Here is a 26,656-nt window from a genome sequence, read left to right as displayed (position 1 = left end):
TATGCAACTCGTATGTGCACTGCCTCTGAAATGAAGATAATGCCGAGAGCAGCTGCGCCTTTTACACTCTTAAAACTGAATTTCACCGCATAGCACGCTCTTAGCTAACCATCATCTGGAATGATATCGTTATCTGCCCTGATTTGTTGAAAATGGGAGGAGTACGCCTTTTCTGTGACAATTATGAACAGCATAAGTGTCACAAAAAAGGCGTACGCCTCCCGTTTTGAACAAATCAGGGCAGATAACGATATCATTCGAGATGATGGTTGGCTAAAAGCGTGCTATGCGGTGAAGTTCATTTTTAAGAGTGTACGGAAGTTTCCTCAGATAGAGGGCGGAAAAGACCATGTTCCAGTGTCAAATCAGATCAAGGCATCCTGCTGGTTATCAAAGAGGTAGTTCCGATAGCTCAGAGATACAGGACACAGGTTTGTTGTCTGTAACACAACATGCGATTAGTATATGCAACTCGTATGTGCACTGCTGCTGAAGTCATACATACAGAAGACATACGTGAAAGTCGACACAGCGAAGATTCACCGATGTGGTGACAGTATGTTAAATGCCTTGTGATGATTTGGACGAGAGCCGCTGACACTTCGAACAGAGGCTAGGTTACGGCTCTGTGAGCAATGTTCTCACTTTTTCTTCCACTATAATCTTCCCTGAGGATGTCACTCGCGTGAATACACGGCATAGTGCAGACATTTCTCACCGCGGAATGAAAGAAGTCCTTACCTTGACACCGACACAAAAGGAAGGTGATTCATGCGTCGCGTCCTTTGATTCAAGGTAACGCCGTTTTTCATTCTGCGAACATAAATGTTTGCACTTGAATGCCCTTTAAAGGTACCAAAGTAAACTAACATGAAAACTGAATGGGAACGCAGGTCTATACTTAACGGTTGTCTCTGTTCCAGACGCCTACGCTGACGGAAGATCTTCGCCATAACCGATACTCTGCTTTGCTGGGCTTCAACCAAATCGCCTTCGACCTCGGCCTAGAGAAATTCGACAACAGCGCCGCCGTCGATGATCTCATCCATCATGTCAACAAGACGTTCGAACTGGTCATGATTACAGAACGCCTCGAGGAGTCCCTCATCCTTCTTCGTAACAAACTGTGCCTCCCATTTACAAGCATCATAGCCTTCCGCAAGAACGCTCTATCGAAGCGTGCACAACTGTCTAATGGAACTCGATGGGGTCTCGAAAAGCTCAACCACATCGACATGCAGTTGTACACTTTTTTCAGCGACAAGCTCGACAGGGAAGTGAATAAGTTCGGTAGAAAACGTATGCAGTGGTACGTGGAACATCTGCAGAATGCAACGAAGTACTGGTACTCGCGTTGTGTGGACCACGACCTTGACGTGCATGTGATTGTGCAGGTGGTGAAGCCTGAACGACGTGACGAGGAATTGTGCCGATGGTTGACGTACGACGAGTTCAAGTTCGTGCGGGAGGTTCGAGATATTCAGGCGCGTCGAGCCAGAATGGCGACAGGACTGTTCTATTCTTAACATTGCGTTCATAATAGTGTAAGGGAAGCCGTACGCAGCTATTGTGTAATATATCTGCTCAAATATAATGTATTGGATTTCGTGTAAACGAATAGATATATTTGATACTAGATTAACTTGCTCGTTGTGTGCACGGACATATCAGAACTAAACTAAACAATTCAAAACAAAAGTGTAGAGCAAGCAACACACAGCTAGTGCACACATGTGGGCTGTATACAGTGATGCATGTGATTAGCCCAAACCATTTGGATAGCCTTCTGGAGCAGGAAAAAAAGAGAGAAAAAAAGAAAAACTAAAAACGCTTTGGAACAACAAAATGGTCCTCTGGAGCAGATACATCATGCGCAGTCATATACACTTTATTTTAATAAACCTTCGAAAGAGTTCGAAAGAGTGACGTCATAGCGATTGTCATGTGCTGCAATCCGTTGAAGTAGCTTACGTGTAATGCTAAAATTCAGACAAGGATTTTTAACAATATTCGCAAACATCGACAAAGCGGTGCTGAAAATTCGAATATATCAGAATAGTATAATACACAATTGAATATAGATTACTGCGAAGAATTTCTTACTAGTCACTTTTTGCCCTGATATAGTGCAGTTACTGCGCCAAATATAAGCGAAACTGTTAAAGAAAATGGCTAAGCTAGCTTACTGGTGAGAAAGTATATACAGTGTAATTTGCCCACTGCTTTCACATGGTGCTAGAATCACATAGGCTGAGCACGTCCAATATTTATGTTTGTTCGCTCCGCAACACCAACTCATTGTTGGTCTCTTACGAGCGTTCTCGCAATCTTTTGCGTTATCACGTTAGTCAAGTCATGTGACACCTGCGACAAGTTACGGCAACGCAGCACTGAAACACTGCACTGGTCTAAAAAATGAAAGTGGTAGTGATCGGACATGCGCGTTATATTTAGTGATATCCCTAATACTTCCGGTGGGAGAGATCTTATCTCTCTCGTTTTACTATTGCATGGCTGCAACGGGAAACTCGTAAGCAGGTTCACCCTTCAAACGCACGTCAATAAGAGGTTTCCTAACTGCAGGATATGAGTGCGTGCAAGACAGAAGCGAAACTAAGAATACGTGGCGCGGCTACTACATCCGCCGGAAGCTCCCATATCCGCAATGATTCAGGGAAAATGGCGGGCGCCCAAACCACGTGATCTCCAGGAGCCACTCACAGCAGCACGGGAAATAAGGTAGGGTCAATTGCGCATTCGCACAGTGACCTCCTTTCTCAACCTCCTTCCAGTTCTCTCCTCGGATTTTTCGTCTCTCTCTTCTCGTACCCCCTCCCCCCAATCCCAGCTTCGTCTGTTTTTCTTGCGCGCTTGCTGTAGAGTAACGCAAGTGTTGTTCCAAAGCAGAGAAACAAAAAGCGATGACGGTTGATAAAGCAAGTTTATTTGTCCTCTCGAACTGTTCAGAAAAAGTTACAGTATATTCCTTTTCACGTCTTGTAACAGGCTTCACTGAAGCTTTAGGTGCTTTGACACCGAAGAGCAGTTCAAAATTAAGCCAGTGTAGTACACCCAATGTAAAGGTGTACAGTTTTCGAAAACAGCTGGGCCAGGCGTGACGTTGTTGCCGAGGGCTGCAGGAGCACTGAAAAATAAAAAAATTTATTGATGATGCGTAACTCTGAACGAAAATCACTGTTATGAATGGACAACCGATGTTGATTTCGTACTTGAACACCAAAACACACTTGCCACAAACGTTCGTAGATCACAGTGAGCGGCTGCGACATGCATGAGGGGCAACTATAGCATAACGACACATATAATTTAATTTGCGGCATATCCAAAACGCACAGGTTACGGCAACGCACTGCACTATGAAACGCCTCTAACGTAAAGAGTGACTCGTAAATGTTGTATGTAATACAATTCACACGATAAACCTGCATTACTTCCTTCGGTAACAAGAAGTACGCAAACTTGTCTTACCGTTGACCTGCGGGATATCCGAAGAAATGCGACTTCCTCGCGATTTCTGCGTCCTTTGGATGTGCTGGATGGGATTCCCTTTCATGTTCGTCTTTCCGCTGTTGTGATGATCAGCTGGGTGTGCCATTCCATTTTCACACTAGCTGTTCGCCACAATCTAAATCTGTCATTCAGGAAACAGTGTATACTAACTTCGAGATAATTTGTCTTGGTTTGACCCGGCACGCTATCAACATCCATGACAGCCATGAGGGACCATGTTTTGATATAAAGAGTATAGAGAAGACACTTAGCCATGACGATATTATCTTTTGTTGGCAGAGGATGTAGATCATCTCCTGATTGAACTTGGAAAGATGTGCGCTACAGTGAAATGGTAACGGTCTGCAAAAGCCCTGAGCCCGCACCAATGACTGCAATTGGACTGGGTATGAGAGAAACATAACGAAATTTATAACGAGAAATAGAGAAAGCGTTACAAAGATGGATGTGCACAGAAGAGGTCTAAAATTTTTCTTCGCATGCTTGCGGAGTCAATGATAGGGATGCCTCTGAAGAGAAGACTTTGTTGAAGACATTGGCATGTCCCCACCTGATGCCCTTTTTATACTGATGAAGTCATGAACTCATGTGATGTTTGATAGGCAAGATAATAGCCTATGTTCTCTTACAGCTTATGCACTGGAGCGTGTTTGTAGCAAACACCTGTGCACTGAAAAAAAAAACGCATGCATACATTTTTTACTGGTTGGTGGGAGGTGAAGCACTTGCAAATCGATATGGACAAAGTACGGGGGATGTTCTCCTCCCTTCCTTGTTTGTTTGCTGCTATCACTCATATATTCATTCATAAACACCGTGATCAATAAAGCAATATTTACAAGCTTTGATGTTTGTAGACTGTATTTTTCTGTGTAATGGCTGTCTGGTTAATCCAGGACGGTATATGACAGACCTATTGTGCATGAAAGGGGTATACTGCTGTGATCTTGCAGTACTCAGGGCCAAACCATCCAGCGTACCTCTGTCAAGATGGCAGGCATTCAATGCTGCCCACAAGCACCCGAAAGAAAAGTGAGAGCTTCACCTCAGTTAAAGCGAGTAAACATACACATGGTCAGACAGCACCTACATAATCCCCCTGTCCCCCCACTCCTTCCTGCTGTCCTCTCTCTATCTGTCCACATCTGTACGCCGCTCATTGCCACAGTTGCTTCGCGGCGCTAACACGCAATCAAAAAAAAAAAAAGACAGCACCTACTGCTTCACACGTCAAAAGCAAGAACATTTGTATGCTTCAGAAGGAAAGTTTTCCCTTATGACGTGTACAGCACATGCTTTGAAGCCTTTCAGCCGTGCTTTCCTAATGTTCCCCAGAGCCACCTGATAAACTGTTTGTAAGCAACGTCCCCAAAACTTCCTGCATCTACCATGCGCAGCGTAAAATTATGATATGTAACTTTACTGATAACAAACAGAAGGTACACGTGAATGAACTCACTTGTTCACTTGGCTGTTCCTGATAAGGGCGTAGTCGTCGCTTTCTCTCACGTAGCAGTAGGACACCTGGAGCACCTCAGTGTCCAGCCACAGTATTTCAATGTACTGATTTCTTGAAATGCAACCGCTGCGCTGCGTCAGTAACGTCTCATTCGGCAACAAAGGCATTCTTCTAACGTCGGCATCTGCACGCATTTGCCGCAAGGACACCTGAACTGAAGGAGCAATACCACATTTCCGCTCTGAGGCTCTCAACATTTTCATTACACATGAAGACACACCACGCGGCCAGGTGACAGTGATGACGGCAATTCATCCTCCGTAGACAATTCTCAATAAAATAAAAAATAAAAAATGATTCCAAAAGAAATATTTCGTAACTGAGATGTACTCTGCCTCGGCTTTCATAAAATCATAAGGTTACCCTGGGTTGAAATTCACTTTACAGTTCCTTTAAAGACACAAATTACTTCCTTCCAACGACCGCCACATGGCGTAGTTATACCGATTGTGACGTCACTTACCGAACCCATTAAGCAATGTACAACCGCTGTATCTCTTTTGTGCCCTCGCCTGTAATGTAAATGAACGGTTACGTGAACATCAACTGTCAGTAAAAAACATCGTACATCTGCCCGCCAACCGTAGAAGCTACACATGCAAACCAAGTTTAAATGAGTCAAGAATGTTGTGCAGGAGCAAAGATGTGACGGCACGGGAGATAGTAGAAGATAAGAAAACTGCGTGCAAAATGTGTGGCATATCGATATACTTGCACAAGATTGAAATGAGTTTTCTGGAAGGGACATGAGAGGTTAAACTTGTTGCTTGATTATTGCAGACACCGGTGTGAACCGGTTTATTCACTTTTGGTTCTTTGAACCTTTATATCTTCGGCTGATGCTAATTAAGGTTTTAGAGCAGTTGGGAAAGATGGGGGGTTGGAAAGATAATCAGCTTATTGGCATGGCTAGGTATAAAATGATGGGAAGTGCGCATAACTTTGCTTGGCTGGAGGAAGAGGCCCTAGTGGTCAACTCTTTTGAATTATTCAAAAAGATGGCCATAAGCCGGTTTGATACGGAATCAAAAGGCGTCAAAATGGAAAAACATGACGACGCACGAGCTTTCGCCAACCGCGTACGCGCGCTATAGGAAAGGGTATGATGATCCGGGATGATCCGGGTTAGGGATCCGGTCAGGCGCTTCGTTCGCTCGCGCGAACCGAAAAGTATGCAGGAAGCTATCGAGGTCGCAGAGAAAGACGAACGCAATGAGAAGGTTGTGTCGATACGCATTGGCTGTGCGAGGTATCTCGGACAGCGACACGCGGTAAATAAGAGAGATGACGGCTTCTTGGACCGTCTCGAGGCCTTGTTGGAACGAAGCCTCGGGATCACGCAACACGGCTCTGGTGTAGGGACGCCAACGCGAACGGACAGATCGAGAGGAGCATGCTACAGTTGTGGTTCGATTCTTCGGGCCGCGGACAGTACAGGTCCGGTGACCACGGACAACAGTCGGGGCGGCGCAAGCCCCCGAGCGGTACTCAGGACCAGGAAACCGAGTATCGGCTGTGTCGCCCTCCTCGGCAGGGGCCCCTGAGGAGGGCAACCAACAAATAGCAATTAGGTTCCGCAAAAAGACGTGCCGTATTGTACGTTGTCGAGCAGCAGGCTTGCATTGTGAGTTTCTCATAGATATGCGGGATCTAAGGTGAGCTTCATGAGGGAGAGTGCGCTGTAGCGGATTGGGAAAAAAATCTCGTAGCTCAGGAAGGCGGGGAATGTTACAATCCAGTGGGCATAACTGGCAGTCCGGTTCGAGCGAAAGAACAGTAAATCATATATTGAGTGAACGAAGTATCCCCTGGAAGAGTGCCATGTTCGCAAGGATTAATTTCACGTTCTCAAAGAAGATCCCAAGTGGGTCTGTTGTGGTAGCCATGAAATGCAGCAATCATCGTCCGACATTGGCAAGTGTTGGCACATAAACATCACGGGCATACGCCATCACTACAGCAGAATATTTGTGTCTTCGTGTTGCTTTGTTACTCACTTGTTACTTTACGGTGGGCTAGCTGTTGTCTGTGCGGTTCAAACCGCATTTTTGAATGAAGGAAGGCAGACTTTCGAGCCAACGTCGGTGTAATGGTATCACGATAAATTTTGGCCGTGCACGTAAATTTTGTGGTGTCGGGCGGGGGGTGGGGAGCACAATGAATCACTGAGACCATGGCTGAAAAATTCACAATTCAGGCTTCCCTGGAAATGAATTCTACACGAATACGGAGACTACAAATAGCTTATTCGCGAACGAACACAATCAGTACTCCAGTACGTGAAGAAGAAAAGAAAAGCCGTTTACCACGCACACGCACGTCTCACCTTGAAATCGTTCAAAAAGACGTGTACGATGTGTCCATATTTAAACCGTCGTTAAGTTCAACACGTTTTTCTCCGAAACCGTGCCTGTAACGACCCTCTTTGTTTGAAGCATAACGAGCAGTATACAAAAAGTTATGTTTGCTCGAAGGTCACGTGTGAAGAGCGTTTCTCACGTATCTGCTTTCGCACTATGTCTGCATACTGCGCACTGCTGCGCATATGCGAAGAGGCTGTTGTGTGATTACGGCAAACTGTGCAAGAGGAGTATCGGTTGCATTCAGAAGGAAGTACACGCATAGGTAAGCACCTCGTACTGGTTCTCTGTGGAAGGAATCAAAGGGAAGTATTAGGCATGGGTAGTGTTCCGATCTCGATATTCCGAATGTCTCGAAATCTCGCGACATTGAGGGGCCAAATCCCGAGTTTCTCGGGATAATAAATTTCGACTTTCCTGAGAACGAATGATTTATGATAGTTGTGAGCTGGAAAGGAAGCAGCATCTTACCGACCGAAAAGTTGCACAAAAATTCCAACCCATCCCCGGATCCATGTTTAGAGGACCCTGCATCCCGAGATCGTAAAAGCGGCTCCGGATTCCGAACCCGGAAGCGCTCGTTGTGATGAGACGCAGTTCCCGACTCTGTTATCGCAAACTTGCATTGTGAAGGTCGCATACGCTGATAGTGGTACATACGGGCGCCAGGTACGCGTGAGATATCCTCCATTGGATTCGGGTGACTACCGGGGAAAAGAAAAAGGCTAGTGACAGTACAATCCAAGGTATATTTAAACAGGTAGCGCAACTCCCATAGGCCCCTGTGGCTTCAGAATGACGCCATGATTGAGACGGTCAGCGCCATCCATCCGTTGCGCGGACTACTACGATTGTAAATAAATGACGTCACTAGTATGAATAATAATTAGTGCATAATTAGCCATGCACGTTTACATTGGCCCACTTCACTTGCTCTGTATTCCCTTTTCCGCGCCCAGTCAACAATACCAGACGGGAACACAGAAAAATAAAGCATATCAGGTTTAATGAATCATATAAATTCCAAATACATACGGTTATCACAGATTTTGACAACTCCAAACAGAAAGGCATCGTGATGACCATACAGAAATTAGGAAGGCTCACATAAGGCCCATTTCTCACCTAGAGCTATACGTATACCTAGTGATTAGACGTTTGCATTTATTCAATAAGTGGCCGTTACAGGTCCATCGCAACAAAACACGACATCGTTGTACACAGTTGGTTCCTGCTAACACTCACACCATAATGGCCGCTCGTCCCATGACGAAACCTTTCTTTCGCGGGCCCAGCAACATGGGATCATTGTATTCATCTGTTCACTCGTGTTAATCTTGGTTTACAGCACAGAGATGTGAACGTCGCTTCCTGCTTAACCCAAAGACTGTACGAACTCCGTATTACAATGCACGGACACATGGTACGGATACAGAGACGCACGGATAAACAGACCCAACTGTGGAGTGAGCCAGAAATCCCACATTGGACCCCCTCCGATCTAACCCTGGGAACGAGGCTTAGACGGAAGTGAGCACAGTCTCGAACAACTGCGAGGGGGGAACCCCCCCCCCCCCCCGGACCCCCCCCCCGCGCGTGTAAAATGTACTGACCTAACCTAACCTAACCTCACTACAGAATTTGCACATTACAGCGCAATTTATTACTAGCGACGCGCGACTTCCGGTTAGCCTTGTTCCCAGGAGGGGGGTCCGATATGGGAATTTTGCAATTTCGCACACATGCGCAAGGAGCAGGATACGGAAACGTACTGTGCACGAGCGGGGCAACAGAAAGTTTTTTCTACATTGAAATTATGAATAACCTATTAGTACACACACAAGCGACGCCCATGTTGCAAAGTTTTTCTGTTTACAACCGTACCTCTACTGTCAACACCCAGGATCGCTCGCGCCTCTTGCTGGTGGCCTTGCCGATGGGTCTGATTTGGTATTTTCGCTAGTTTTCGCTACCAGTTTAGATATACCTTGGTACAATCTACCCTGTATGCTCTTATACACGCACATGTAAGGGGCGGGGGTTCATTTTTATTCCCGCGTTTCCAGGAGCTAGGTGACGACTCTCGCGGGCAGAGCATTAAAGAGCTGAAGAAAGCTATGAAGGTGATCTACCCTGTCGTGTTTTTCGTCGTTGTCGAGCTCACTTCAGGTAAGGTTTCTTTTTTTTAGTTCTTACCGTTTCAACGTTTTCTCGAAGATGCCCATCAATAGTAATCACCTCTAGAAGAAATAGGGCGCGGAGTGCAGGAAGCAGCAGATGAGCAGTAGTTGAATCTTCATACACAGTGCGAGTAACACCGAAAAATTAATTCCAGCAGGATCTAAGCACTTGGAGAAAATAGCCATTTGGGCGAAATATGACGAACTTCACGTACGACCTTGCATTGCTACTTGCATTGCTAGCCGCAGGTTGTTATTCATTAATGTTAATTAAAATGTTTATTAATTAATATTTTTATATATTAATTAATATTAATAAAAAATTCCGTAAACTTTTGTCCAGCACTGTACCAATTATTAAATGAATAAAGCAACGTAAGGACAGATTGTCGTGTAGCGTAGTAACCGCCACAATAATGTTCAGTCGTGGAGAAGTGACCGCGTGCGCGACTATCTTAGTGAGTTGTATTTTTTTTTTTTTTAATTCCACACTTACCGCGAGTCATTGTCCGTATTCCGAGTGCCGACCAGACGTTAGCATTGAGGAGTCCAGTGCATGTATGGCGTCAACTTCCACGATTAGTGTCGTGCTGACTGGGAGGTGGTGGGTTCGAATCCTACCACCGGCTGTGCTGTCTGAGGTTTTCCCTGGGTTTTCCGAAGACTCTTCAGACGAATGTCGGCACAGTTCCCCCTGAAGTCGGCCCAGGAGGCACACTAACCCCCCTGTCACCCCACTCCTTCCTGCTGTCCTCTCTCCATCTGTCCACATCTGTACGCCGCTCATAGCCACAGTTGCTTCGCGGCGCTAACACGAAAGTAAAAAAAAAAGTTCCACGATGACAAGAGTATGTTGCAGATGCGGTTCGTATTCATAGAACTTGTAGCCACTGATGGTCCTCCCCTTGCAGGACTGCTGCTCAGACCGAAGCCCCCTGCCTGTACAGCATCTCCAGATCCAGGGCCGTGCAAAGCTCACATGAGACGCTACTACTTCAACGCCACATCGGGCCGCTGCGAAGAGTTCATTTATGGAGGTTGTTACGGGAACAGCAACAACTACAAGAGGATAGTCAGTTGCTACAAAAACTGCGCCAGTAATACAATGTTCACTAGAGCTGTGAAATTGACTGTAGACGATACTGATTGATGGCATGCCTTCGTTCTCTGTAGATTTGTCCCACAGAAAGTGCTTAGCACCTTTGGACGTTGGGAACTGTTCTGCGGAGGTCGAGAGGTACTATTTTGACGTCGTTAGCGGGGAGTGCCAGAAGTTCGTCTACACTGGATGCGAAGGGAATGAAAACAACTACGCGGACCTGGGCTCTTGCCAGCGGGTTTGCAGTCGTAAGCATACTACCACACTACAATAGAAAGGTAGAAAATCCAGTGACCCGGTAAGCAAATGTTGAGGTAAGAGCTTCAGGACGAGAGCCGCCGATATTTCGAACAGAGGACTCGAGGCTTGAGCGTCTCCGCCCAGCACGCAGCGTTGGAAGCACAGGGGTGGCATCGAATGTATTGCTCCGTAGACGAAAGCGTTTGGATGAAAGCGTAGACAAAGGCTTTCATTGAAAGCCTTCTTTAACGGTGGCAAAAGTTTCCAGAAGGCAATTGCCGAACGCCCACAGTCCTCCGGCGAGTATGTTGCCAGCAGGGAAGGATAACGGACGTATTTTCGTTACCGTTTCCATTTTCGTTATTGCTATATTTTCGCTTCCGTTATCCGTTTCTGATACCAGCCTTTTCGTTTCCGTTACGTTTCTGTTACTGTTTCCGGTAATGGCAATGCTGTTACAGAGCTGTGCACACTAAACTTGTTTACACTCTTTTGAGTGTAAGGTGGGTGTACCATAACTCACACTCCTTTGAATGCAAAAGTTTGTACGTGTAATGAAATACACCTACCTCTCAGGGTGTATTTCACAACACCTTCAAACTTTTACACTTAAAAGGGTGTGAGTTATGATACACTCACATTACCTCTGAAAGGGTGTAACATCTACTTAGCGGGTGTGCGGCTTGTTGGTCTACACTGGTAATTGGACGATACCCTGTAACTGATTGAATGTTTGGTGTAAATCAACACCCTTAAGCAATGGTGTAACGTGTGCAGCTTTGTTTCCATATAGTGAGGGTATCATGCAAATCAGTCAAAGTAAATGCGTAACATGAACATATAATGCATTGTGTTCTCCCAATATAGCAATTCCGAACTGGTGCCATATACGGTCTGATATACGGATAATAATACACGCGCTTAAATTTAGAGATAAATTTGAAACATCACATAAATGGGATGACGACCCAAAAGCTCACTTAGAAAGGCATTTCCTTTCTAAGAAAAAACAGATACTATATACATTGCCTGTCTTGCGAGCGTCTGCAAAATCGATAGCCCTGATCGCATTGCAGTCAAAACGAAGGGTGACGCGTCTAAGTTAAATTTGATTATATAACACCCCCCCCCCCCCCACAAAAAAAAAAAAAAAAACACTGAAGTGAGGAATTGCTCAACTCATCATCAACTCACCATCAAGATAACGTTTGTGTTTCTTACTGGTTTTGGTATGAGGAATAATTAAGTCTCAGTGTACACGCCATTCATATTCCACGACAACGTTAAACATTTTAGAATAAGACCAAACACCCTTAGAACATTGCACCCTTAGTACACCCTTAACACACCAATGTAGATGTGTACCCAATTCGCACCCATCTATGAGAGGATCAGCCTCGAAGGGGTGTAATATGAGTGTGATCTCGGTGTATGTTGCAAAATACACCCCTCTTACACTAACATAGGTGTAAAAAATTTAGTGTGTGGGAGGACAGCCAGTCCGGCTGTGTCCGCACACTGTTTTGCCCAAGTGCTGCTTCGGTGTCACGCGTACACACTACACAAGGAATTATAGTTCGTTGGGGTGCGCACACCTTGTAAGGCGTCCGCGTCCTTTCCTTTCTATTTATTCTTCGTTTTGTTTTGATTTTTTTTAATGGAATAGCATGCCGACCTTGGTCTGGCAGACCTTTCCATTCAATAAATATATATTCCCCCCCCCTCCACGTTGTAAGATTTTTAAAAAATGTAGGAGCATGTCTTCAGTCTTCAGCCACTCCGAATCCAGCAACTAAAAATGGGCGTAACCTTCATCCAATGTCGCATTCAAAAGCGGACGCTCGCAGTAGTAAATAATACTGCCCAATACTGCCTTAGCCACAGTGAAATGAGAAACAGTAAAAATAAATAACTAAAAATTGTGTGCTGTCATCCTTGTGGTCATCCTGGTGCTACGATGGAGTTTAGTCATGTGTTGATGTCATGCAGTTATGAGAACTGAGACGAGGTAAGCGAGGGATGCACCCTCGAGATCCAATATTGAGCTTTGTTTCCATGCTCACGTGTAGTATTTAGAGCTTTACAGGGAATTGAGTCATTAAAATACAAAAATAAAATGAAAAGTCACTCAAATGTCGTCGCACAACCATTACCCGAATGGAATAGCCATTACCCGAATTCAATACCGGACGATAATTTTCTTTTCCGTTTCTGTTTCCGGTAACGGAGGACCGTGGTATGTGTTTCCGTTATCGTTACCATCTGCAATTTCGGTAATATACCGTTTCTGTTTCCGTTACCGTTACCCTTACCTGGTTGCCAGTTAGAATTTTTTATCACGTTAGGTGAAACACCCTGTATATCTTACAACGAAGAAGAAGGGAACACTTTGCTTGCTCCGAAAATTTCCCCACGTATCCACTGACTTCATTATCTTCCGGAATGCTCGCCAATTCGTGCCTGTTGTCCCGTTTCGTCCCCTTGTTCGTGAACCTCCCATTTCTAGAATCGGTCTGGAGCCAAGATCACTCCGCACTCTAACAAAGCGGCCATTTGCTCCGGCCGCAAAAGCTTGTACGGACTCTTTCTTCCCCTCGGCTGTTGACCCACAATTCGCACGAACCTTTAACACGTCATACCTAACCCTTTAAATACCATGCCAATGGTGAGGACGGTGCCCAGAAGAAGAATAGTCTCTGTTCCAAGTATCAGCGACTCTCGTCCTGAGGCTACTCCCTTCATACTTCCCTAACGGTTCACTGGACCCGTCTACCCATTCCTACTATGCGGTTGATAAGATGACACGAGTGATTGGACAACAACGATGCGGTATGTTTGATTGGGATAACATGTTTACGACATGTTCGTTGCGATTTATACAGCTTGAGACAAAAGTTTACGGAACACTGGGGTGTCGCATTTCTCCATTGGAGAGACAGCCTAGCAGCAAACAAGAGTGGACACACATGGTGAGAGACGGGTAGGATAGTCGGTCACCTGTTTCTTATTCGATGTCTTCCCGAGAGCAAGCAGGGCGCCACTATGATGAAGGAATACGTCTGTGCCGTGTTCCATAAACCTTTGTCCCATGTTGTACGTAGTTGTAATCGTATAACTCAATTGGAAGTGTAGGCAATGGAGAAGCATGTAGAGAAGTGCAGTGGAAGTGTAGAAAATAATTTTACGTCGCGTTTTATTACTATTAATCTTAATAATAAATATTAGGATAATGATGATGATTTTAGGTTTGATTGTGCAAGAGCATGTTGTGCTAGTTCGCGTTTTCTCAGTTTTGTAGCGGTGTACTAGTTATCAATGAAATATTCAGCATATGTGGGAGATAATTATCGGAATCCATGAAACGCGGCAGAAGCGCATAGAATAATGCGAGTAACATGTCTTGCAGCGCAACCATGACTTCCCGGACGTCGCGCCAAACCCGGTTCCTGATGTCCCTGTTTTGGATGTCTGGCCCTTCACCGGACTACATCTCTCTAAGTGTCTCCACCCATAGATGGCTATTAAACGTTATAAAATCACAAGTGCGACTCTCTCTTCAACATGCCGCTTGTTTGTTGACCAGCAGCATTGGGGTCACACGGACAGATTGTATGTATAGAAGGCACTGGCAAAACATGAGAAGGAAGTTCAGAAAATAATGTTTTCTGCCGTAACACTGCCAGGACAAAATAAGTAGCGCTGCTGAGAAAGCCGCCTGGTGACGTGGAACCCACTGTTGCATCCAGAAACCTCTTGCGTTGCTTCGCGGCGGTGACACGGAATGACAAAAAAATCCAGAAACCTCTTGGTTCACAGTGGCGTTGAGCCTTCTTGGTAAAAAATAATTAAAATGATGTGCATCTATTACGTAAACACCAGGAAAACCTCAGACGGCACAGCTTGTGTTGATACTATTCGATGCACTAGCATCGTTTTGTGTCATAATTTCAAAAAAAAAAAACAGTGGAGACAAATAATGATGACACTAGACATCGATTGCTGTCGAATACGTCTTTTGTTGCGTCGGTTTGTTACCGGTTTTGTTGCACAACGTTTCACAAGTTTTACACTAACATTTTTCGCGTCCGTGTTGGGACCGCTTTTTTCCTCGGTGATCATCCGTGTGCTCACAGTGTTCGAGACGTGCGTATGTGTTTTCTTTTGCACTTTTCACAGGCTCCACTCTGCTTCATGTAGGCCATGCACACAACCGTATTTCCACGCGTGTGGCGTGTTCGCGACGATAAATTTTCCCCACGCCACGTTATAATTATAAGCGATTTTCACGGAACAAACTCGTCGTCAGGTCCGCGCCTTTTCAGACTACAGTGTGCCTCCTCCGTGTCAATATCGAAATTTGAAGCGGAGAGAAAACGGACTAGCATTGCTCAAGGCTGCTATTCACACTGTCCGAGCCCGTGCGCCCGCTCCGTGAAAATTATAGTGCCCGTTCGTTTGCTCGAGCACCACGCCCTTTTTTTGGTTGCGTCTTTTGTCACTCCCGATCCTCAATGATATCAGGACGTTGGGATTTTGTTACCTTTCTGTTTCAAGTACGTACATATGGCTGCTGCTCCATCAGCGGTCATATCATGGATGTTATAAAGAATATTTTTTATGGTTTTATATTTTTAGATATAGTTTTATACAGGGTGTCCCAGAAAACGTGTCACTGAATTATAATAAAAAAACTAACTCACCATTCAAGATCACAGCCCATCACGTCATAACTCATCATTCAACATCACAGCCCATCACATCAGAACCCATCATTCGACATCACGGCCCAACACATAACTGCCCATCACATCATTGCCCATCACTCAACATCACAGTCCACCACATCATTGTCCATCATTCAACATCACAGCCCAACACATCATAACCCATCATTCGACATCACAGCCCAACACATCACTGCCCATCATTCAACATCACAGCCCATCACATCATTATCCATCATTCAACATCACAACCCATAACATAATTGCCCATCATTTGACATCGCAGCCTATAACATCATTATCCATTATTTAACATCATAGCCAATCACATCATAGGGCAGAATTCAGCCTCAGAACCCGTTCTTAATCAAACTTTATTTACAATGGGCTTAGGTGCTAAATTCCAGAGACCGATTATGAGACTGAGGGCGTGGGATGCCTTTGGGTAATACATGTACTGCATTCTAAAGGGGCGGTGCACACGCTTTTAGGTATTTCGTTTAACTTATACCAGAAACACAGTGGAGCAATGTAATTTGGATTACTGTTTACGGTATGGTGCCAGTTGTAGAACCACCGTTATAATGCCGTTTCAAGGGGCGGTGCACAGGCTTATAGAAATTTTATTTAATTTCTTCCAGAGGTGCAGCGGAGCGGAGCTTTGATGCCAATGTAACAACCGCCGGCGTAATGCAATTTAAAGGGGCAGTGCACACGCTTTTGAGAATTTTATTTAATTTCCACCAGAAGCAGAGTGGAGCAATGTGATTTGAACTACTAGTTACACTTTGATGCCAATGGTAGAACCACTGCATGTTGCATACTGCAGTTTAAAGGGACGGTGCACATGATCTTATGATTTGTATTTTCTTTCTGCCAGAAGCACAGTGGACCAATGTAATTTGAATTACAGTTTACCACATTGGAGCCATTGGTGCAACGACTGTATTTTGCATATTGTAGTTTAAAGGGGCGATGCACATGCGTTTAGGAATTCTTATTTATATTCTTCCAGAGGCACACTGGAGCAATGTAGTTTGAATTACTATTTACGCTTTGATGTCAGTGGTACAATCGCGGCACGTTGCATATTTCGGTTTAAAGGGGTGGTGCACACGCTCTTAGGAATTTTATTCAAATTCTACCAGAAGCGCAGCAGAGGAATGTAGTTTGAATCACTGTTTACTGCTCTGGTGCAGATGGTACAACCACCCGCCCATTGCAGTTTAAAGGGACGATGCACACATTTTTACGAACTTTGACTTCTAGCTGAAGCATAGCAGAGCAATGTAATTTGAATTACTGTTTACCACTTTGGTGCCAATGGTATAATTATCATCATATTGCAGTTTAAGGGGCGGTGCATAGGCTTTTAGGAATTTTAAAACTTCTACCTGAAGTACAGCACAGCAATGCCATTTGAAATACTGTTTACCGCTTGGGGCCAGTCGTACAACCACGGGCATATTGCAGTTTAAAAGTGCGCTGTACACAGTTTTAGGGATGGCATTTAGCTTCTTCCAGAAGCGCAGCAGAGCAACATAATTTGATTTACTATTAACGGTTACTGCGGCAGCAGAGTCCTCTAAAACGCACGAAAACTATTCAATCATCGTGCCATTATGCCATCGTCTGGCATATGTCTTCCATATGTCTGCCATCGTCTGGCACTTATGCAATGCCATTCTACGGGGATTGTAACAGAGGTCACAATAAAATTTGTAAAAGTCGGCAGCAGAGCCGATTAAAACAGGAAAATTCCATTTAATCATTGTGTCAGTAATATTATGAACGAGATATATCATGCCATTCCACTGGGATTGTAACAGAAGCTACCACATATTTCGAGAAAACCAGCAGCAGAGCCCTTTAAAGCGACTAAACTTCCTTTAGTCATGGTGACAAAGTGATAATGCGAACGCCATTCTACTGGGCTTGTAACAGAGGCGACCGCAAAATTTGAAAAAGGCAGCAGCAGAGCCCTTTAAAGCGGGCCACACCCCCCTGTATCATGGTGCCAGAGACATGTTATCAACATGGTTCAGCCCATTTGAGGGTTAACATCACATCATAATCCATAATTCAACATCATACTCAACATAACATCGCATCATTAACATCAAGCTGAACATGACATCATTGCCCATCATTCAACATTACACCACATCATTGCCCATCACTCAACAACACGTAATTCTGAGTGATGTGGTGGTGAATGATGTCGGTGATGGCCATCATGAGTGAATTCGCCGACCTATGCCGCTCAGTGTGTTCGTGCGTTATCTAAACTAAGTGCACTGGCCTTTTTGGGCAATACCTGAACAAAAAATTCACTGGACGATTACGATAGTCGGTAGTGCAGAATTTGAGCACAGCTGTTGACGTAGAGTTATAGACCACAGTTTTTATTTTCCACACATATTACTTTATTTAGATGGCTCTCCTCTCCCAGTTAGTAAAGTCGTTGTGAAGTCGTTGTCCACGGTGGTGAGGTACAGTCCGGCTATGTCTGTAGTGCGACTCAGTACCATGATAGTCAAGCCTGAGCGATGGGCAGGACACGTAAACAAACAAACACGAAGGCTCAAAAAGGCTCGAAGGCATTGTGTTTGTTTACGTGTCCTGCCCATCGCTCAGGCTTGACTATCGTGGAATTTATCCACCAGCTAGCCTGCATTTACGCCATTCTGTCAATGACTCAGTACCACGTATACCAACTTTTGCGGATGACTCTTGGCAGCTTTTTCATACGTGCGATTTTGCGGCCGCCACCGTTCCAGTCACAAGTTTGAAGCCAAGCTCACCGAACTGCAACCAGATGCGTTCCGGCTTCCCAAGCGTGCGCTCCTTCTTCGCCTTCCACCTCGCGCCCTCTTCACTCTCGCCGTATGCTCCAGCGATGGGTAGCCGCTCTGTAGTCGTAGAAATTGAAACACAGAAACAAAACAATATGAATCGTGTTTTACTCCTGTTTATATGTATCCGATGGATATGTATACAACGACGAACGAATGACGAATCATGATCGGGAGTTTCATCACCAGGGCCGATATTCTACACCATACAATGACGAAGAATACGAGAGCCACATGCGCTTCACGAAATGCTGCTCTGTGGTTCCATTTATAATGTACGTTGGCCTGAAGCGTTAGAAGCGACGCTGAATAAGAATATTACGCCAACTTTAGGGTTATTCTAGCAAAGGTTACACATTTCGGTCACACTGTAAAAATAGAAGACTAGGTTTGCCCATCCCAAACTTCGCAGACTGATAGCCATATCTGAAGTTTCATTCGAATTCGAAACAATCCACTGCACACACTGTCATTCTCCAGGAATTCCTGGAGATTCACCATAACTTCGGGAACCACCATGCAATCTACACTGATGGGACTAAAGTAAGCAATGGTGTGGCGGCCGTTGCCCTTGAAGGTGATTCTATTATGACGGCACGCCTGAACACGAACGCCACAGTTTTCACCGCAGAGCTTTACGCGATTCTCCTGGCTCTGCGGCACATCCAACAAAACGACCTTCAAAATTCAGTGATTTATTCCGATTCGCTAAGCTCTGTGCGTGCGCTGCTTTCATGCTATGACAGCAAGAATCACCTCGTCAAGCGAGTACGAGCGCTTGCGACCCAACTTTGTTCCCGAGGCTTTTCAATCTGTCTCTGCTGGGTCCCCAGCCACACTGGGATCCCGGGGAATGAACGAGCCGACCGTGAGGCTCGGCGAGCGTTGGCACAAGAGGAGTCAGCTCTAGGACTACCCTACCAAGACATCCTGCCAGTGTTAAAGAGAGCTGTCTGCACACAGTGGCAGCAGGAGTGGGACATGGAAGAAAATAACAAGCTACACCTCACACAGCCACACGTTTCTCCCCCGCATCGGACTGAACACATCAACAGATCATCCGAAGTTCTTTACGCGAGATTGAGGATTGGACACACATGGCTCACGCATCACCACCTACTCAGAGGTCAGGATCCGCCAGCTTGTGCGCACTGCGGTGACAGCTTGACTGTCTTGCACGTACTGGCATCCTGCCCTCACTTCGAACACCAACGCCAACAGTATTTCACCGCATTCTACAGATACCATGTCCCACTCCACCCAGCCCTTCTACTGGGTGACACCCCTCTTGTGCCGTTTGATAACGTAATCAAATTTTTGACCACGTGTGGGTTTCTTAGTCAGATGTAGATGATAAGCATTGCTCCGCTTTTATCCATTATCACCGAACTCCTCATGTAAATATCTCATTGTCACACTTGTAGATAGCTTTTAACTGCCATGCTCGCTTGCTATCGTCATCCCCCTCTCTCTTATCCTGGTCAATCAATCATCGCTCATCGCTCATACCTGTAGATAGGTTTTAACTACCACACTCTCTCTCACATCATCTTTCCCATAATCATCTCCGACACACTCACCATAGTTTTGGCGCTCTATGGCCTTTGTTGCCTTTGTGCCATTAAACACATAATCAATCAATCAATCAATTCGAATTTTTTGTAAGCGCTATGGTCATGTAGAAAGAAAATTAAAAATAAAGCAATATCTCGCCCCATGCATTTTCAATGGCCTATCCCACACAAACTCCGCCATCTTTTCTTGTGTCTGCTTGACATTCACATCACTTCACACAGGTAGCGCTGCCTACAACGATGTCACATGCCGATTCTGACGTTATGCACCAATCCTCTTGTTCCAGTCTTGTTCTGTATGCTGGTGCCACCTGTGTGTGGTGAAATGAAACTGAAGCGCACAGAGCAGAAAATGGCGGCTTTTGAGTGAGATAGGCCATAGAAAATGCATAGAGTGAAAGTTTGCTTGATTTTTAATTTTTCTTCTACGGGACCATAATGCTCAGAAAAAATTCCAACAAAACTTCAGACAAATGGCTACCAGTCTGTAAAGTTTGGTGTTGGATAAACGCCGTCTTCTATTTTTACGATGCGATCAAAATGTGTAACGTTGGCCAGACTAACCCTGTAATGTAAAAATGCCATCTGGCAAGTTTGAGAAGTCAACCGAAGCATATACTGATGGCGCATCCCGAAACAACAAGTCCGCCTCAGCCTTCGTCATTCCATCCGAAGGCGTCGTGCACGGAAGACGCCTTTCACATCCAACCTCCTCCACCGCTGCGGAACTCTATGCCATCCTTTTCTTTCTACAACACATCGCTGATTTTCCACCCCGGGAATGGGCAGTCTTTACAGACTCCAAATCTGCACTTCAAGCAATTGAAACTTCCGGCATACGAGGCCCATCCGCACCCCTAGTCACAGACGTGTTAATGGCTTACCACACTATCTACGCCGCAGGCCACAGGCTTGTTCTCCAGTGGGTTCCAGCCCATTGTGGTGTCGTGGGGAACGAGCAGGCCGACAGCGCCGCAGAAGCAGCACTCTCGTCACGGAAGCGGACCCGTATTGTTCTGCTCAGAGGAGACCGCCGTTCAATTCTGCGACGTCTAGTGACACCCCTGGCTTCCCGCCAACGGACAACCGACATTCTTCCCCCCTCTATGTTGAACAGAGTTGATCCCACGCTCGCTTTCCGCATGCCACGAAACACATCTCGTCAGGATGCTGCATTAATCCACCGCATGCGCCTCGATGTGGTCTTTACAGCTCAGCGGCGTTACCGCTTGAGACAAATTGATTCTCCCACCTGCTGCCACTGTGGTGCTCTTGAGGATCTGGAGCACATTCTTCTTCATTGCCCTCACTACGAACCTTCCCGAACCACACTCTCCGAGTCTCTTCGTCAGCTGGACTCTCGCCCTTTCTCCCTCCCGAAATTGCTTGGTCCCTGGCCCAATCCAGCCCAGCAACGCTCTGCGCTCAAAGGTCTTCTGACATTTCTGGACACCATCGGACTTCGATCGTTATTGTAAAGGGGCTCGTTATTTTATTCCCCCCATTCCACCAAGCACTGGGGTAGAGTATCGCCTGTTGCGATGAAACTCCCCACTCTCCAAGGCCGAAAATAAAGTTGTTGTTGTTGTTTGTCAACCGAACGGACAATGCAACACAACTACTTTGGTTTCATTTGCGAAGTAGGACGCGTTGTAACTTCGAACCCGGGAAATGGATTGATGAATTCCGTGTTATAGCGCCGCGAAACAACTGTGGCTGTGAACGGCGTACAGATGTGGGCAGATAGACAGGAGACAGTGCAATTGAGTAAAGAACAGGGGGAGTGCAGTATGCGTCCAAGGCAGAGATCAGTGGGAACTGTGCCGATGTTCGTCTGCAAACTCTGAGGAAACATCACACAACATGGCCGCCTGCAGGACCCGAATCGACCACCTCCCAGTTTCCAGAGGAATGCTTTACTTTTCTGCCCTAAACGCGAACAAAATAGTGTTATTGCAGAAAAAAAGTTTCGTATTCGAAACATTCTGATCGGAAAATCATTAAATGCACATATGCGCTATGCGCGTTAACTTATGTCATAACTTTATATTTAATTATGTCTTACATCTTTAAAATCTTTTTCCCGTGCCGCAGGTGTCTCGACTAGCATTTGCTCTTGACCCCTCGGCAATGGTTTCTAGGTATACAGGGTGCGGCACGAAACGTGTCATATGGGCGGCAACCGCATGGAGCACTTTTGCCAAATGAATGGCAGCAGAACTTGAAAGGAACGGTGACCTACTAAGCGAACAATAGAGCACAGACCGATGAGCCGCATGGAGCAACTTTTGCCAACTGAATCGGGCCAACGGAGCGCCAACTCAGCGTGAACGGAACGCCATCGAAGCTATGCAACCGCATGGAGCAGAATGACCACGTTGAGGTTGTCATGGTGAAGCGTCGGCCTAGCGTTTACCACCGCTTGTTGCACGCGATATGGCAATGCTTACTGTAGTAAACTGCTGTACGCATTCTTTAGTAACATAAATGATATTTTGGTGGTTCTTGAAAAAGTACGGTGCTAATAACATCTAGAAATCAGGTGTTTACAAGAAATTTTGAGATACGAAGAGAATGTTGGCTTATGAGTTTTTCTAGCAATGCTGCAATGCTGACTAAGGAAATATCAGACTGCATTTTTATTACCGTTATCTCCTCACACATTTCCGATTTGCCATGTGCCACAAATAATATTTTGATGTTTCGTTTAGTCACCTTCGCCTTGCACACACATTGCCACCTCCTGCCAAAGGATATATTTTAAGTTGATGTCCTTATACTGAACAAGTTTGACGTTCCAAACGAGTGGCCTCCTTGAAACCTCCGATATTAATATATCCACGTCGAAGTCCGCGCGACGGGCCATCTGCGTGTCCTCCTAGGAGGCAGGGCGAAAAGTGCAAAGCCCGAAAAAAAAAAGCGGTCACAGGCATGGTCACAGGTGACTTTGTCACGTGCTTGTGGCATTTCCTGTGAAGCGTGTTTTCATTGGCGCACACGGTTCCGTCGGGTGGTGTCACTTCCTCTCCTCAGACTAAATATCTATCCTTGGCAGAAACCGGCTCATCGGTCCGTCGTCTATTATTCGCTTAGTAGGTCACCGTTCCTTTCAAGTTCTGCTGCCATTCAGTTGGCAAAAATGCTCCGTGCGGTTGCCGCCTTGGGGTTTATAAGAAAACGGTAGAACGGAAAAATATGCGGTTAACGGCTCCCGTGCGGCAACTAAGTTTGCCATCTTCAAAAAATACTTATGTCGAATTTCAATTGCAATAAATTGAAATTTCTAAATTGTACTCCGAAATTTGCCTAGTCAACATAACTTTTTTTACAGAATCACGAAGCCCGTGGCGAACTTAGTCGAATACACCGGAAGCCGAAATATCTAATCCTACAGCGAGTGCAAAAAAAAAAATGTGAAAATCGGCTTTTTCTGACAGGCGTATTCTGGCGAACGAAATCACGATGCGATGAGAGGAGGACATGCCCCTGCCCTGCACCAATGGGAATCCATGTAGCCTCAGATTATTATCGCGATGTCTCTTCCTTTCCCTTTCCTCTTTTTTTTTTTTTTTTTTTGCAGTGTTCTGCCTATCATCTGGGCAGGGGCATGTTTGTTTGTGAACAATATACAGAGCCTGAATGGTAGGCAAGACACTGCATCAAAGAGGAATCTGGAAGCAGGGTGCATAGCATTTGTCCGCTCTGAGTAGTGGGTTGCAATGATCAACTGTCTCACCTAAGGGGTTTCGGGCTCCGCTGAGGAAGTCATCCTAGTCTGAGGAAGTCAAGCCTAGATTTGGTAGCTTCTATTTTGTAACGATAAAACATGAAAGTCACTGAAAAGGTTAGCCAGCTGTAGGACTCGAACCCACATCTTCTGGATGTTTTATTTTGTCTTTCTTTCTTTTCTTTTCTTTTTTTTTTTTTTTTTTTTGCTCTCTCTCGTATGCCGTAAGCGGCCGCAAGGTTCCGAGTCACGCAGAGAAGAATTACCCCATTTACGCAATCCTGAAATCTGTCATAGCATTTGGACCACACGGACTGAGAGGCCTTTGTTAGCCCCAATAGCGAAAAGTACTCACATTTTTGCGCCGCTGAGGTGGATGTTCTTTCCCCGGTGAGACACGTATTGTGATGGTGCTACACCTTGGTTCAAAAGACACTGAGCTCGTTATCCAGTACGTTGAAGAGGTTCAGCGCCCCCTTCGTAATCGCAATCATGCAAATGTTCGCTACAGACACGAGCAGTCGATGGCACCGCACCGCAGGGATTTCCCTACACCCCCCTCAGGGGGGGGGGGGGGGTACACCCTCCCTGCATTTTTGCAACACCCCCCCCCCCTGAAATTTCTCAGGTGACTCCACCCAGCTCGGCCACCAACACGTTCTGGTAGTGAGTCCGGTGCAGCGAATTACATCCCGTACTCTCGAACTTGGGCTGTAGGACCACAGTCATGTAGATGATCGTACCATGCATTTGTCCAAAATCATTTGAAACTGACTGTGCATTGCAAATATTGCGCGTATGTACGAGCAAAAATGCGTGCGTGCACGCAAACTCAATGTGGATCATCAAGAGACATTTGCGCCCAACTCAACCAAGCGAGATATTCTAAGGTTTTCACCGTTGACTGCTAGGTGTTCGTTGACAAGATGGTGGTCTCTTATCTATGTTGGTCGTGTGATTATGCATCTTAATGTTGAAATGCCGTTCACAATGAATCTCTATTCTAATGTACTGTGTGCCAAAGTAATAACGTGTACAAATAAACCGGGAAAGCTGTGCAGAAATGTCACCATTGTGCCATGATTCTGTGTCATGATCGTGTGTCTAAGAAAAATTCCGTAAGTGGAACCTTCCCCAAGCATGACCCCCCCTCCCCCCCTGAAAGCTCGGCACACCCCCCCCCCCCCCAGTAGTGAATTTCTGGGGAAATCACTGCCGCACCGTCTTTCCATTCCAGCGGTCCGATTGCTTCGTGGCATCAAAAGCTGTCCGTCTCGTCACTGGGAAGCATATGACATTGGATGCCAGGCGAATATTGACGTGAATTAGGGCAACCAACCATCCAACATCGTCTGGGAATGTCGGCGAAAACCACAGGATGCGACTGCGATATACTGCCAGGGGGATGAACGTGTAGTATATTTCTATTGTCGGGAAAAACTCACATGACCTCTAGCGTTGGGCCAATCGTTGGACGACGGTTGAGTAGCTTTTTTGCTTTGCTTTTTTCTGTCTCCCTGGGTGACCTGTGACGCTGGCGGTGCTTTCCCCTTTCCCTCTCTCATCTGTTCTCTACCCTCTCCCCCGCTTTGGCGGTTCTGGGTGGTTGTGGATTTTCGTTCGCGTCGAGTGAAATAAATAACAAAATGCGGAAGCGTTGGCTGTTTCTGTTACACAAACCGCTTTATTTTTCGAGCTAGATATTTCCAAATCACAAACTGCAGTCTGCTGTAGCTGCGCAAAACACGAACATGATATGAACATTGTTTCTGAAGTTCGAATGATATGCCGAAGCAACTTTGCATTCATTGATAGCTGATGTCTCACGTGGAAGATTTCACAGTAGAACAACAGTATATTGGCCGCACAGGCACACACATTCAGAGATCCAGCATGACAGAGAACATGTCCATATCCCTTTGCTGCTTGTGTAGGCGCCTGTTTGACCCGCCACAAAGGAACTTGTGCAGCTGCTATGCCGAAAGATGATCCTCCAACCACTCTGAGTGGCTTATCCATTCTACTGTATCCATGCAGATGCTATTCTGAAGAAGATATGGGTTGAGTGCTTATACCTGAACAAGAAAGATAGAGATCAGAAACGTGAAAACCAAAAATTCTACCTGTCAAAATGCTGCGTATATGCCACAGGTGTGGCGCTATGGAATGCTAAGCCGCAGAATGGAATAGGAACTGACTTACCTGTCATCGAGTGGGTAGCGGAAAAACGCAGTCTTCGTCCTTCTTGAATCGTTGTCGCACCAAGCAATGCGGAGCAGACCTGCCTTCCACTTATCTATCACTGAATTGATTTGCAGAACTATCCATAAGGCACCGAGCTTTTCAGAGTCGGTATCGACAACATGTTAGGACACTAAAAACCATCCAAAGCGGTACCGGCATAGATGCTTTGCATGCGTCCCTGCTGAACCCAACACATTTCGAAACTTTGCTGCGAGTTGCTCCGGCACCGCCGACACGGTGTCGCCGGCTTGAGCGCGTCAAGGAAAGTTCATAATTTCAAACCAACCAATACTCGCATACCGGGGGAGCGGCCTCAGTATGCTAACATAGCCTCAGGAGCCAATGGGCTCGTGATGGTTGAGAACTCGCGCTTTGACGTAAAAATTCTGACGTTTCATGACGTTTGATGGCGTGAAAAGCTCTCAGCGCCTCACTTTAGTCTGCAAGTGAACTCGCGAGTTTCATCCCCTTGATACTGTGACGATAGCCCGGAAGCTGGCGTCATGAAGATTTCCACTCCCGATGAACGCATACGCGGGATCCTACGGCGCATGCTCCTGGCGGGACCGGGACACGTCACGATGACGTGTCTCGGACCGGGCC

General features: G+C 45.8%; 2 protein-coding genes and 1 long non-coding RNA gene across 4 annotated transcripts in view; 2 read left to right on the top strand and 1 right to left on the bottom strand.

Moving 5' to 3' along the window:
* Window positions 1-1,642, top strand: part of LOC135396716 (galactosylceramide sulfotransferase-like) — a 42,350-nt gene extending 40,708 nt beyond the window's left edge. The window contains exon 4 of the mRNA XM_064627851.1: window positions 924-1,642. Coding sequence (XP_064483921.1) covers window positions 924-1,526 — 603 coding nt within the window. The 3' untranslated portion in view covers window positions 1,527-1,642. The remainder of the gene's footprint in view (window positions 1-923) is intronic.
* A 685-nt stretch (window positions 1,643-2,327) lies between these two features.
* Window positions 2,328-7,953, bottom strand: LOC135396718 (uncharacterized). Of its 2 annotated transcripts, XR_010423510.1 has the most exons (4): window positions 7,882-7,953; window positions 5,514-5,562; window positions 3,490-5,204; window positions 2,328-3,145 (listed from the first exon to the last, which is right to left on the bottom strand). It is a non-coding gene; the product is annotated as an uncharacterized LOC135396718 (long non-coding RNA). The 2 variants fall into 2 exon arrangements; XR_010423509.1 differs by having other exon boundaries at window positions 2,328-5,204.
* Window positions 7,954-9,407: 1,454 nt separating this feature from the next.
* On the top strand, window positions 9,408-14,471 carry LOC135396717 (U-actitoxin-Avd3f-like). Its single transcript, XM_064627852.1, has 5 exons — window positions 9,408-9,415; window positions 9,477-9,579; window positions 10,502-10,687; window positions 10,764-10,937; window positions 14,336-14,471. Exons 2-5 carry the CDS (start codon window positions 9,528-9,530, stop codon window positions 14,344-14,346), a joined length of 423 nt encoding a protein of 140 aa, XP_064483922.1. The 5' UTR covers window positions 9,408-9,415; window positions 9,477-9,527; the 3' UTR covers window positions 14,347-14,471.
* The last annotated feature ends 12,185 nt before the right edge of the window (window positions 14,472-26,656 follow it).

The sequence above is a fragment of the Ornithodoros turicata genome, chromosome 6 (assembly GCF_037126465.1).
Source record: "Ornithodoros turicata isolate Travis chromosome 6, ASM3712646v1, whole genome shotgun sequence".
NCBI lineage: Eukaryota > Metazoa > Arthropoda > Arachnida > Ixodida > Argasidae > Ornithodoros > Ornithodoros turicata.
This window is presented reverse-complemented; position numbering and strand designations above follow the sequence as displayed.